Genomic DNA, 13470 nt, shown 5'->3' with positions numbered 1-13470 from the left:
AAGGAAGGTCATCGGACAACTCCAGGAGACCCAAGTTCTCTTTGTCACACTCTAGTTCCTCGGCACACTCTGGGAAGAGGCACAAGAACTTTGCCTCATCCCTTGAGGATTGACAAGAAGAGGGAGGAACATAGACATTCCAGACGTGGTTCTGCGGAGCCGGAGCCATGTTCGACTCCAGGCCTCTCCCTGTTTTTGGGAGCCGGAGTGACTCCCACTAAAGTAAAAAAGATGTATGAGGCCATGCACCGAGTATTTGAGCGGGCTGATCCCTCTGTTGCATCTTTGGGCCCCGCAGGGTCGAAGGATGCCCCATCCAGTTCCACACAGACCACTCCGGCCTTTGCACTGGTGGGGTTTCATGGATCCGATCCCGGATCTAGGTTTGCGCTGGTCATGCCAACATGACCTTCCCCAACGCCGGTCCCAAAGTCAATGCTCCCACTCCTGCCAGTGCCCACTAGTGGGTGCCTGCCCCATTCTGGTTCCTGACGACTCAGTCGGATCGACATTGGTTGACGTCATCTGCGGCATCTATAGAGCCAAGAGGCTCTAGGTCATTACCTGTTCACTTTGAAGAGGTTTCAGGCATGGGAGAGGGTTGGAATGGTTCTCTGGATCCTTTAGAACAACAATTATAAAATCCTGGTGAGGACTTTGACTGGTATGAGGAGCTTGCAGAAGCCAGTTGTCTGGACACTTCTTCAGATACTGGTATGCTCTCTCCACCTACTGTGGCTATGTAGGAGGGGGATTCTTTTGCTATGGTGGTAAAGGGGGTGGCAGAGGTCCTGGGCCTGGAACTGCCCTCAGTACAAGTCAAGACTAATCCTTGACTGAAGTGCTTCAGCCTGGGGCCTCCTCATCTGAACCCCTTATGCCCTTTAATGGGGCATTAACAGATGTCCTTCTAGGTTCATGGTTCAAGCCTAGCACATGGGCTCGTGTGAACAGGACTGTGGTATGCCGCCATCACCCTGCACCAGGTGACCCAAGTTTCCTCAGTCAACATCGTACTTATGAGAGCTTGGTGGTCCAAGCCTCAACGTCCCACTGTGCGTTCCTATCCACCTTTCCCCACCGCCCCCCCCCCCATGCCAATGCAGATGGCCTCACCCTGTTTTTCCACTTAGAAGATGAAGACTCGCTTGGAAAAGCTTAATCTCATTCTCTTTCATTTGGGAGGGGGTTATCTACAAAAGTGTCCCTTTTCGACTTGGTCACCCCCGACCTTTTGCCTGGTATTTGATGTGATTTCGACTGGAATCGCATTGGGTTCCTGCTAACCAGGTCCCAAGTGGCAGATTTTTTCCCCCCAAACTGTAAATTGTTTCCCCAATAGGCAATACCTTATGTACTCCTTCAAGTCCCAAGTGCAAGGTGCATCTGGGTAGCTAGGACAAGCAGGCTAAAGAGGGTCCATGAGGACTGCAGCGTTAATTGAGCCAACTTGGAAAAAAAAACCCTCACCATACACATATAGATAGCCACCGCAGGCTGCGTATCTTTCTGCAGACAAAAGTGAAAAATGACATGACACACATGTGTGTGTGCCATGTCCACAAATAGTGCATGCAGTATAGGTAAGTCACCCTTACAGCCCTAAGGCAGGGTGCACTAGACTACATGTAAGGGCTTCACTGCATGAGCAGATCTACCCTGTGCTGGTCAGCGCTCTTGCTGCCAGTGCAAGTGAGCAGGGAAGCTATTTTGAGTGCATGTGCTGGATACTGGTGAAAATGAGTTTTCCAGCTAGATGGTGGCTTCACTGGTAATAGGGATGTTTAGTATCAAATATCTCCTATTAATAAACCCCCACTGATGCCATAAGGGGCCACAAGATGTAAGGACTTACCGTGAAACAGCACCCCAAGAGTGGAAGTGACTCTGGGAGGAAGGAGAAGTGATACCCATAAGCTTTGCACACCACAATCCCAGAGGGGGCGATGGACTCCGCATCTATGGTGTGGCTGCGGCTGGAGAGGGCGAGACACTCTAGCACGACCTGCAAGGTCCCCCGAGTTGAACAGTGGTCACTCTTCAGAGGCGGTGAGTGGGGGAGCGGAAAACATCCACCAGTGATCACAATGGGGGTTTAAAGGACCTGCTAGCGCCCAAATTAATCCCCTACAATAAACTTTGTCAATACTTCTGTGCCGGATCCACCGAGCCTGACCCCAAAAGGGCGCCGGCCTAGGTTATTCCACCGGAGAGGTAGGGTATAAACACGACAGCACATGGAGTAGTCATCAACCCGACTTTGCGCTTTTCCCCCACCCTCCACCCTTATCCGGCTCACCCTTCTGGACATTGAATCTGTGAACTTGCCACTGACAGCAGAGACCTAGCACTTTGACCAATGCCCGGTGGAGCTACCTTGATAGCTACAGAGGAGATGGGCTGTGAACTTCCCCCTCAGCCGTCACTTCCCAGCCGGACATTGGGCAGACATTTTCCTTTGTCTCCCCGCCTTATCTCCCTCCTCGTTTCCCTTTTACCCTTACCCCTCTTGCCCTTCCTGGCGCCATTAATCTCGTCTTATATGCTATTTAAATGTTTCGAGCAACCAATGTAACCTGTAACTAATGTGACCTAGCTATCTGACCGATACCCGATGGAGCTACCTTGAGAGCTAAAGGGGAGACAGGCTGTGGACTCCCTCCTCGGCCGTCACCTACCCAGTCGGTCATTGGGCTGACTTTCCCTTCGTCTCTCATACGTCTACCCCCTCTTCCTCTCCCTTCTCACTCCCCCAATCCGCTCTATTTGTTTCCCCTTCTCGCTCTTTAATGTGTCGCATATTTATCTATACCCCCTTACCCTTCTAAACCGAGGGAGTTGACCTGCTGGTGCTGCCTAGGACCATGCCCAATACTCACCTTAAGTCCCGGATACTGGACTTGTAAGTTGCTGTAATGTACCTGAATGCGGTACCTGTTTTTCCTCACTTAGGATAACATTGCAGCTTCTGAAAAAATCTCTAAGTGTTGACTTTTAAAAATGCAAAGTATTATAGGTTCAAAATGCACATACCTGATCATATTGATCCTAGTGCCTAAACATATGTAAAGATGCATGTTGTTTTAATAAATTGGTTTGGATCTCCTTATTGAGTTTTGTGCATCGTTTATTGACTGTTGTGTGTATTTGGAGATGTCTAACACTCGTCTCTGATAAGCCTAAGGCTGCTCAACCACACTACCCCCTAAAGAGCACTCTGGGATTGCTAGATTGCAAGCCCTGTCCACTCATAAGGGAACCACTGGACTCATTGCACAATATACCTCATTTTGGTATATCTTTTAAAGAGCCAGCTTCCTACACTTGCTCCTTATAAATGTAACACGTTGAAATGGGATACATTTAAAATGAAGAGTAAACGTAATCATTAAGTTAACTTCATTTGAATTTTCTCCAATTTAAAAATGTTCAGAAACATAATTTTGCTCTCATGCTCCAATATTGAGTTGACAGTGACTTTTATTTAATATATAACTCAGTGCTTCAGTTCTTCATCTCTATGCCCTGGGTCATAAATCTGACTCCAGCACTGCTCTTTATCAGGCCTTGCTATCTGCAGCCTGAATATAATAATGTAAAATAAACACACCCTTCCCTTAAGTTTAAAAGGAAACTGTGAACCTGTGCTTATTTCAAAATGAACTCATGCTGTGCGCTGCACTGAAGGTATCCGTGTGCTACTGGTAGCTCTCGATCGACTGGTTGGAGACACCTGCTCTAAATATTGTAGAATAAGTTCACACTTGAAGTCCACCACTTTTAAGGGATACCGCCATCGACAGAGTAAGTGAAATACAGTGGGTTGTGTAACAGATGTTTGTCCCTCAAACCACCCTAAATAGGGTGAGCAGACCTCCTTAATCAGACCCTCCAGGATTACGCGATTTCACAATTTGCAAAATCGCATAATCGGCACTTTTGTAAAAAGGCTTCACTTTTTACAAAAGTGCCTGCGAAATCTGGGCTAGGCGGCAGAACGTTTCTGTAGTCCTGCCTCCTGCAAGAAGAGCTGAGCCACCCATGCAGGGCAATTCCTGCATTGTGTTCTCAGCAACAACTTGCAGGCTGCAAGGAGGGCTTGTTTATTATTGCCTCCAGCTGTGAAGATAAAGGCCAAGTTAAGGAGTCATCAGGCGGCTCCCTTTGATCAAGTATCCTGACTGAGGTGGCCTGAACCTCACTTAAATGTAAATCCCACAGAGGGAAAACAAAGGCACACAGCTTGTTTTCTCTTCACAGGTACTTGAGAGGCATGCTTTGCCTTTGTTCAGTACCTTTATGTAAGTGCATGGGACTAAATTGTATTCAGGGGTTTGATTAATTTAATTGCCCTCTAGGCTCATGTATGTCATTCTCGCAGCAAAGCACTCATCAACTAGCTAAGTTGAGGCAGGTTTTGTTGGGCACATTTTTGTAGGCTTCTACTTTAAGTACATATAACCAATTTGGCAGGAAGGTCTATATGTTCACGTTTGCTGTGTTTTTAAGCATTAAGGTTTTTTGTTAGGTACTGTTAAAAGAAATCTGGCTGCCCAGGCAGAATTGTTTTAGCTGTTCACGTCTCTTGTTCCGGTTTCCTAAGGATTTCGATTAATGTTTCTTAGTTTAACTTTTGTGACTCCTCAGTTTAAATTTGTGAGTTTGTGTGAAGCTTTTTGATGGAAGCCACTGCACAAATCTATCATTAGGCCACTGACTTTGAAAATTGTAGTCTTCTTCATCATCACCGCTTCATTGTGGAGACTCTGTAAGCTCTAATAGTCATTGCATAGCTCTCGACATACAATATTATTCCTGGACAAGTTGGTTCTGTGCGTTTGCACGTCACAAAACTAAACTGTTTACGCTGTTTCTCTTGGTTGAGTTCGTCAATGTATTGATTCAGTTTTTCTTTTCCTGAGTGCCTGCATGCTGTTTAGTCTACAAATATTATCAAATTAAAAATACCCCAATAATAAATAAAATGCTGTGATGTTGACTGTCGTGTGAATGTGAAAGGAATTTCGGTGTACAAGTCATTCTGCAAGACCAAAAGGTAGAACATGTAGAACCTTTTACACGGTTATAAAATACAGATCTCTCCAACAAAATGCTTTAACTTCCAGAGTTATCTCACCATTATTAATATTTCCTGAGGTTTACTGGCCACCTCTGTAGCAGAAGCCTTAACTCCATAAACATTTTTAAAAGGAAGATTTTGTAACCAATTAAGCAGAAGAGGTTTACTACCGTACTACTCCTGGTTGCCAATTTCTTTGTGATAAGGCTTTGGAAAAAAAATGTAATTAGTTGAGGCCCAGATTTTGCTTTGGGATTGTACCACTTTTTTTGGTGCAAACCCAAAGCAAAATCGAATTTGCTAAATCTCATAATACTCTTAAATGTACTCATGATATACCTGATAAACCTATGTGTGAAATAGTAATATCTGATGTCCCTTCCAGAGAGAACTGCCTGTGATCTCACTGTGAGAAGTTGGCCTGATATATGATGTTTCCAATTCTGGAACCACCTTGTATCGGTCCAAACAATCACTTATGGTGTCTGGTTGTAAGTCAACCTTATTAGACAAGCTATCTTAAGGGTAGCATAGACTAAGCAGCCTTAAAGGCTTAACTCAAGAGGTCGTGTTAAGCGAGCTTTTTTACCAATCACAGTCCTGTAATATCAAATGAAAGGACACCACACAAGTATATATTATAAAAATATATGTATTTATTTCTAAATTAATCCCCAGTACTCTTTATGAGCAAAGGGGCACAAGCGTTAAATCAAAAGCACAGTATAACAAACAAAGTTGCAGAATTATGGATGAGGGCGGGTGGCCACTCAAACCATATATTAAAAAAGTGGTATAAGAGATACCAATCGCACAGTGGTTAGGCCTAGGGCCTAGGGAATCGCTGGGAGCAGTCGGGACAAGCAATGCTGAAGTCGGGAAAAGCCCGCGGGATTCGGGTGCAGCACTTAAAGTGCGGCTTGCACCAATGCAATGTCAATGGTGCGTAAAAGTTACACAAATAGAGTTTAAGGACACTTCCGCTGAACCTAGAGGAACCAAACTTTAGACACAGACCCTAGAGGTGTGTACCAGTGTGGGAACACCGGCGTTGCAATGTTACCTCACCCACAGGAAGCGGGTGCATAGGGTCGAAGTGGCGTCGGGTTTTGACACGCAGGTTCTTGGTGCTTGAAGCTGAAGATGCTGCAGGCGATGTGAAGGAGAAGTGTCCAGTGGGATCCAAGGGTGGATCAGAGTAGAAAAGTACCTGAAAGCAGAGGGGACAGAGTCTGGGTCACTCAGCAGTGACCAGGGTGGAACCAGGACGGAACCAGGCAATGTCGGGCGCAAGCAGGTGGTTGTCGAGGAGCTTCTCTCCGCTGTCACGTGGGCTCTGGGGCATCTGCGATGTCCAGGAGCAGGTCACGATCTGTCCCACGCAGGCTCTCACCGTCGGCGCAGTCGGCTTCAAGATTGGAGCAAACAACACTTGGCAAGAGCAATCCACGCAGGACCGGGGGATTGCTTCTCACCCGGACCAGGAGGGTCAGAGCGGTTGCTCCTTTACAGAGTAGCTGGTGCAAGTCTGGAGCAACCAGAATCGCAAGTCGGTTTTAGGTTTTCGTCGGCACAGGGGCCACAAGCCAGCTGGCAAGTGACCGGGCCAACGCGTCGAGCCAAAGCAAGCAGAAGGGCCCCACGCAGCACTCGTCGAGTGTAGAGGGGTGAGCTTCGGTGCAAGAGTGGCTCAGGGTTGGGGCTTCTCAAACCCTGGTGTACAGCTTCGAGGGTCACTCGTGGGCTGCACTGTCAGCGTCTCGTGGTCTTTTCAAGATGGCGTGCCCCACGCTTCCGGTCGCCTCCACGGGTCTCAGCTCTGCAGGGACTGTGGATCGGGGCTGTAAGAAGGCAGGCAAGCTTGATCTCGTCGATCTGTCGCTCGAGTTTCGGCGGGAACTGCAACAAAGCAGGCGTCGAGGTGCTGGCTGGTGCCTGTTTGCACAGGGTGGTCACTCCTTGACCACAAGGGAGATTCTTCAGTCTTCTACGTTGAGTAGGATGTCGAAGGGTCCAGAGTTTCGTTTCAAATGTTTCCTCTGGATAATCTGAGTGCTTTGGCACTGCTCCCATTCTTATACCAATCTTGGGGGCTGGACATCCTGCTAGGTCCCCTCCTATGGGTGGGACCCAGGAAGGGGGTGGTTACACCCCTTTCCCTTTGTCCAGGTCGCACTGGAGCTGGGGCTGGAGTGCCCCAGAACCAGTTTGACCGGATTATGCAAGGGGAAGCCTTGTGCTCCCCAGGCACTGTCTGGTTTCTTTCAAACCTCCCTGCTACAATCCACTATCTCCTGTCTGGGGTGGTGTGACACCTCCCTCCGACAGGAAAGCCTTTGTCCAGACCTCCTCTGCTGAGTTTCGGTCAGCAGCAGGAGGTCAGACATGTGTCTGTGGCAGAAGCATCCATTTTGTGGATCTGAGGCTCTTTTAAAAATCAACCGCGTTTTAGTAAAGTAACATGTCGTCTCCCTCTAGAGGAGTGGAATGCTACCCCCGTCGCCAGGACTGGCTAGGGGGTAGTATTCCAATTCGTATGACACCTTACACGACATGTTTTGATAAAGCCAAACCAAAGTTAACATATAACCGCGAGGATTATAATGCACTTAATAGTATATGGTTTGGCATTATCCCGGAACAGCTAAGGGAATTGGTCCCGACAGCTGCAGACAGGCTCAGCTCATGCTAGAGTCCCATCTCACATTAAACCACGCACTCTGCCTCCAGGATTGTTAAGGCCTGCCATAGGAGTGGCTTATAGGTTTATATGTGTCCAGTTAGGTTTAGATATAGGTATACTATATCTAAGCAAGGGGTGATTACACCACCTTGCCCCAGCTGAGTGATCAGCCAGTTGTGTCAATTTTAGATAGGCAGCCAGGGGTGGCAAAAGATATGCTGCAGCCCCTGGTAGGCCTTGGATGCACCTATGTCCTGGGCACCTATAGTGCTCTGTACAGGGGCTGATAAGGTGACCCAAGCCAATCTAGTTATGCACCTAGGGTACATGGAATCTATTTTACAGAGAGAGCAGATAGCCTGGGGCCCTGATTAGCAGGGAACCAGGCCAACTAAGTCGAAAACCAGCTAAACACAGGGCAAAAAATCTGGGGTAACCATAGTCAGGTAGCCACCTTCCTACACTCACGTTCAATGCCACGTGTCGTGGCGTCATGTGCTATGGTGGCACGTTACCATGATGTCACTTGCAAACTAACTACCTAGGCTAGCCCACCGACTTCTTTTTTTTTTTGGTGACTTGGAGGAGGGGTGGTGGTAGGTGGCGGGTCAGTCAGTATAATGATGTGTGCAACTAGTTGTTTACTGCGCAGTTTTAAGTGCATGAACAGCAGGGAAAGAATCGAATTATAGCAAACCATTATACAGGCTTGTAAGCAGGATTTGTTGCGGGAGAATGGAAGGGTTGTTGGCACTGGTCAGGGTAGGGGTGCCTGCACACGGTTCTGGGGCAAGATTAGATCGGAAGCAGGGAGCAGTGTATGGTACCAACGCATCCCCCCTTCTTGTTTCGGGACCCAGCAGGGGTGCATTTAGGCTTACAAGAGTGTCTTAGACTGTCATGGGCACGCCAATTCAAAGTAGAGAGTTATGATTGGCCTCAGATCTTTATTTCCCTTGGGCCATATCGCTCCTGCAGAACATAGAGTCCTGCAAGTTCTCTGATTGGCTGCTATCCACATGAGAAAAAATTTGTTGCAAGCCATTACTCGACTCAGGGACTTAGTATGGCAACCAAATAATCTGACACTTTATACATGCCTATTTTTAAAGTGGAATACTCTGCTAAAACAGTTTCCAGTGATGTAAGATTGAAAAAGAATGATTACGAGTAAATTAAAGTGGCGCAATATTGCTGCACAATTTCAATTTTTGTGCCCCACAATTTGCAATTCTATGCCTATCCTGGGGGGTCTGCTTAATGGCAGATGTTTGAACAGCTGTATTTTTATGGCCTGTCTGCATCTGTTATTCTAAACTCTAAATTTGAACTCTGAATCTGAAGGTCCTGAAATTGACTATACTAATTCTTTAAACAAAAAGGTCTTATTGCATATTACACATTACATATCATGTAAATATTTAAGGGGCCCCCTGCTTCTATTTTCGTGGGGAAGACTCTTATACCTACACATGAACCCTCTCATGTGTATTTAAAAACAAATGGAGGTTCTGTGCTCAAGAGGTGTGTCTCACGTGTTGAAAGATAGGAAGTGCCTCACGTAAGCAACCACCAAGGAGCATTTGGCAGGTTCTCGCCAACTTGCTTACTCTCTCGTCATGCCTGTATTCATACTACAAATCAAAGGCGAACACAGTGTGCATTTCCATAACTCATTTTAATATTTTGATGAGTAAGACTTCTCCTCTTCAGATATGTTTAGATGTACACACACACACACACACATTCCTTTTTTCACTCATAGATGTTGGTTTTGTTCCTTTTTAGGACAATGCTGATGATGAGAGGATGAGAAAGTTGGCGAGAACCTGCCAATCGCTCCTTGGTTGTTGCCTACGTAAAGCACTTCCTGATCACATTTTTTTTAACTTATCTTTCAACACTTGTGAGACACACCTCTTGAGCATAGTACTCACATTTGTTTTTACGTACATGATGTGTAATGCTCAATAGGGGCCTTTTTGTTTAAGGTATAGTTGGATGGAGGGGGGGCTTTTTGCTTATATTTCCCTCTAATGCTGCTTTTTGATTATAAGTACCCTAATTCTTTACCAATGTATGAAAATGCTCCTCGTAATATTTTTCTTCCCTTGTATTACTTTCATGAAGGGCTCTGCGAATTTGTATTATTCCACTATCAGATATGTATCTTTCTGAATGGTCATCGGTGGGTTGTATCTATGCACACAGCCTACAGGCTCTCAACTCCTCAAGTTTATATTTTGTAGAACACTCACTCTGTTTGCTGTGAGGCATAATTAGTCTATATCAGGGTACTCTTTTTGTGTGTGTGTTAACAGTGCCTCAAATGAAATTTTCCACGTTGGCATACATCAAAAAAGCCTTGTTATAAATCAAACTACCATTAAGTAAATGAAAAGACTGCAGCTAACATTATAGAGCATTACAATATGAACTACAGCTATCTAAATTATATGGACCGTAAGTACTGTCCACCAGTAACAGCATCAGCGTTATGGATGGCAGTGTTTTGATTGAGCCCAGGAATAGAGTCAGAATGAGCAATATTTATGTTGTTTTATTGTTCATACAAAATGCTCAAGTCTTACAGAGGTCGTGCACAATGGGGTATCACGCTATCCTTCTAACCATGAAACTTTGAATAATACATCGACTCAAGAGGCAAATCGGTTTAGTTACAGTAGCTTTTACACTCACCTTTGAAAAACTCCTTTATAAATTACTGCAGGAATTAGAACTGAAAAAGCAGCAAATGTAACCATTAGAGTTTTCTAGGTAACAGTGAAGTCCAAATATGATTAAAGTCCTGCCTGGCAAATTCATATTAAATTCACAGATTGAGTTTGGCCCCTTGAAAAAATGTAAGCAAAGATTATGGCTTATCCAGTGAGTGTGTCAACCCGATTTAAAGCCCGTAACCTTTCAGTTGCTCACCATTGTGCAGCGCTGGAGAAGTATTTTTGTTTTGTTTTTTTACAATAGCCAATTCAGAGAATTTACCAGCCAAATTTTGAAAAACACATTTCAGTCTATCTAATTGATGTTTTTGTTTCACAGATGCAATTAAAAGAAGGAATTCCATCTAACCTCACGGAGCATAAAGACTTTCAGTACAGTAAGTAGTGATTTTATCAAATGAAAATGTAAGTTATTATTTTTAAATCTGTTTATTGAGGTCTTGTAGTTGTATAAATAAAATAAAAAAAGACGTACATCAAATAAAAAGTATATTCTCAGAAATACAATGTGGTCAGGGTTGACCAGTATACATCAATATCATGCAACAAATATACACTAGTGTCCAGTTAGAGTATTATTATCGGTTAACCACATCCTCTTAATATCCACAATCCCAAGAATACACCCAACATCATAGCACTGTACTGTATATTTCGCTTGGCTCGTCGTAAGTGCGTCATATCTATCCAGCTCCTTTACTGTCAGTCAGGTTTAGGCGCCCGATGCAGAGTCCTCATCTGCCACTTGGATGCTTACATGTATTCTCGGAATGGGCCCCAGATATCTTTTGGTCGTAGTCTCGGAGCTTGCAAAGATACATATGTATGTACTTTTTCATTACATCAGACTGCGTCTCATAGTCGGTAGCGAGATTTAAAAATGGATTACTTAAACCAGGCTCTCTCAATCCTTCTCCTAGTGAGCACCAATAATAATGCACCCAGCTTTCGTCTGTTGCGATGGATACAAGCAATAGAACCCAATATCAAGAGAAGCAGTGTACCTCAAGTGAGGTGCAGCAATCTCATTCATAATATGCCAAGCAAGATGCATGAAGTAGGCAGGTTCTGCAGAGCACCTGCTGCATTTAGGAGGTCGTGTTGTGCCAATTTGATAGAGGCACTTAGGGCTGTAATTAACTAATAATACATTGAAGTGTCTGAAACTATGCCTTTGATTTATAGGCATGTTTAATTTGCTCACGTGTTGCCATATCGAAGGAAGCAAGGCAATCTCCAAGTCCACCTCCCATCTCTTTCTGGTCGCATCATCAGGCACCGTAAGCATCTCATCAGTCATCTGGTTTATTCTGGCCACCCACCCTCTGGAGTTGAAGGGCAAAAACATCTGTGGCAGAGGTGGATACTACTTAGGATAATTGTGCTGAGATTGCAGGCTGCAGCTTAAAATATGGTAACAGTTTCATCATATTGACCTCACCCAAGGATCAAAACTGTTCCAGTGTAAGGAAGCAACCGTCAATGATCAGCTGACAGTCTTATTAGGTCAAGGCGTTTCAGTGCAGCTTGTGCTGATTTTTCTCCTGGGGTAAAGATGTTACACTTTTGACGTATTTCATGGAAGTATGTATCTGAAAACCCTGCACAACAGATAGCGGAGTTTAGGAATCACCTACATTTTTATCAATGCAGCTCTGTCTGCCATGGATAGCTCTATCTGTAATGCAAGTTTCTGCAACTCCAGTCCCTAATTGTCACACAGGATCGGCTCCTTCTTTCTGTTGATCAGTATACTCGGGTATCTTACTGAGTCTTCCCTCCAAATCAACAGGAACCTTGGTGTTACTCTGCAAGTGTCCTCTGTTATGGGAAACATGTCAGCCTTCTCTCCGTTAATATGTGGGCCTGAATAATTGCCAAATCAGACTATATCTTGGAAAGTGGGATCTAGGTTTACTGCAGGGTCCTCGACAATCAGGAGAATATCATCTGCATACATGGAGAGCAAGTACCTGTGAGTTGGGAATGCAATGCCACGCCTCACATACCTTTCACACAGCATGGATGCAAGGGACTGAAGAGCCAAAGCAAATACCAACTGTGTAAGAAAGCACCCTCGCTAATGCCTCTATTCACTGAAATATAGGTGATAATACATGACGATTGACCCATACCCTGGCTGTTGGTTCAGAATATATTAACTCCACCTTTCTTATGAAATAGTAACTTAAGCCCATTCAAGGATTTCAAAGCCCCAAGTAGCATCAAGAATCACCAACACTACCTGTATCTTAGGCCTGATATGATGAATCATCGCCAGTAGTATACACAAATTAGATTAAGCCCTACTGGGCATGAAGCCCGATTGAGCCAACTGATGTAAAGTTGGTTTTGCAAGACCAATCTATTTGCTAAAAAAAGAAATGATGGAATAAATGCTGAACATTGCAAGCATTCACCCTTGTCACAAAGATCTGGGTTTAATCCATCGTTCTTTTGCTCACCACGCCACCCCAGTTTGGACCCAGCCGTATGTATTTGTCACCCCCAGTGGGACGGGTATGCCCGGACGTGGGTACCATGCTCTCCATGCCAAACCATTCATCGCCGTCGGAAGACTGAATCGGACATCTTCTTCCCTGCTGCCAAGTGATCGCTAATGCAGCACTTCTTTTATTTCTTACCCATCCAATGTAAGATTACCTCATTAAAAGAATACCACTACAAAGAAAACCACGGAAGGGTGTCGGCTGACACCTTGTTCTTGAAAGCGCCAAGAGATTGCTAAAACATTCACTCTCTTTCAGGCTGTCCACCCTCTTTGTCCTGATGAAGACCCGTCCCGGATGCAATTAAAGTCAAGTCAAGTCAAAACATTTATATAGCGCACTACATACCCAGAGGGTTTCAAGGCGCTTAGGAAGGGGAGGAGGATTATTTGTCAAATATCCACGTTTTAAGCTGCTTTCTGAACGCTAGGTGATTCTGGGTGAGGCGAAGGTAAG

The 13470-nt window shown here is 45.0% G+C and overlaps 1 protein-coding gene across 1 annotated transcript in view; it reads left to right on the top strand.

The window, feature by feature from the left end:
• VPS13C (vacuolar protein sorting 13 homolog C) overlaps positions 1 to 13470 on the top strand; it is a 2437235-nt gene that overhangs the window by 345783 nt on the left and 2077982 nt on the right. Inside the window, exon 12 of the mRNA XM_086955811.1 lies at positions 10824 to 10881. Within this exon, the coding sequence (XP_086811937.1) occupies positions 10824 to 10881 (58 nt within the window). The remainder of the gene's footprint in view (positions 1 to 10823; positions 10882 to 13470) is intronic.

Source organism: Lissotriton vulgaris, chromosome 2_1, assembly GCF_964263255.1.
Source record: "Lissotriton vulgaris chromosome 2_1, aLisVul1.2, whole genome shotgun sequence".
NCBI lineage: Eukaryota > Metazoa > Chordata > Amphibia > Caudata > Salamandridae > Lissotriton > Lissotriton vulgaris.
This window is presented reverse-complemented; position numbering and strand designations above follow the sequence as displayed.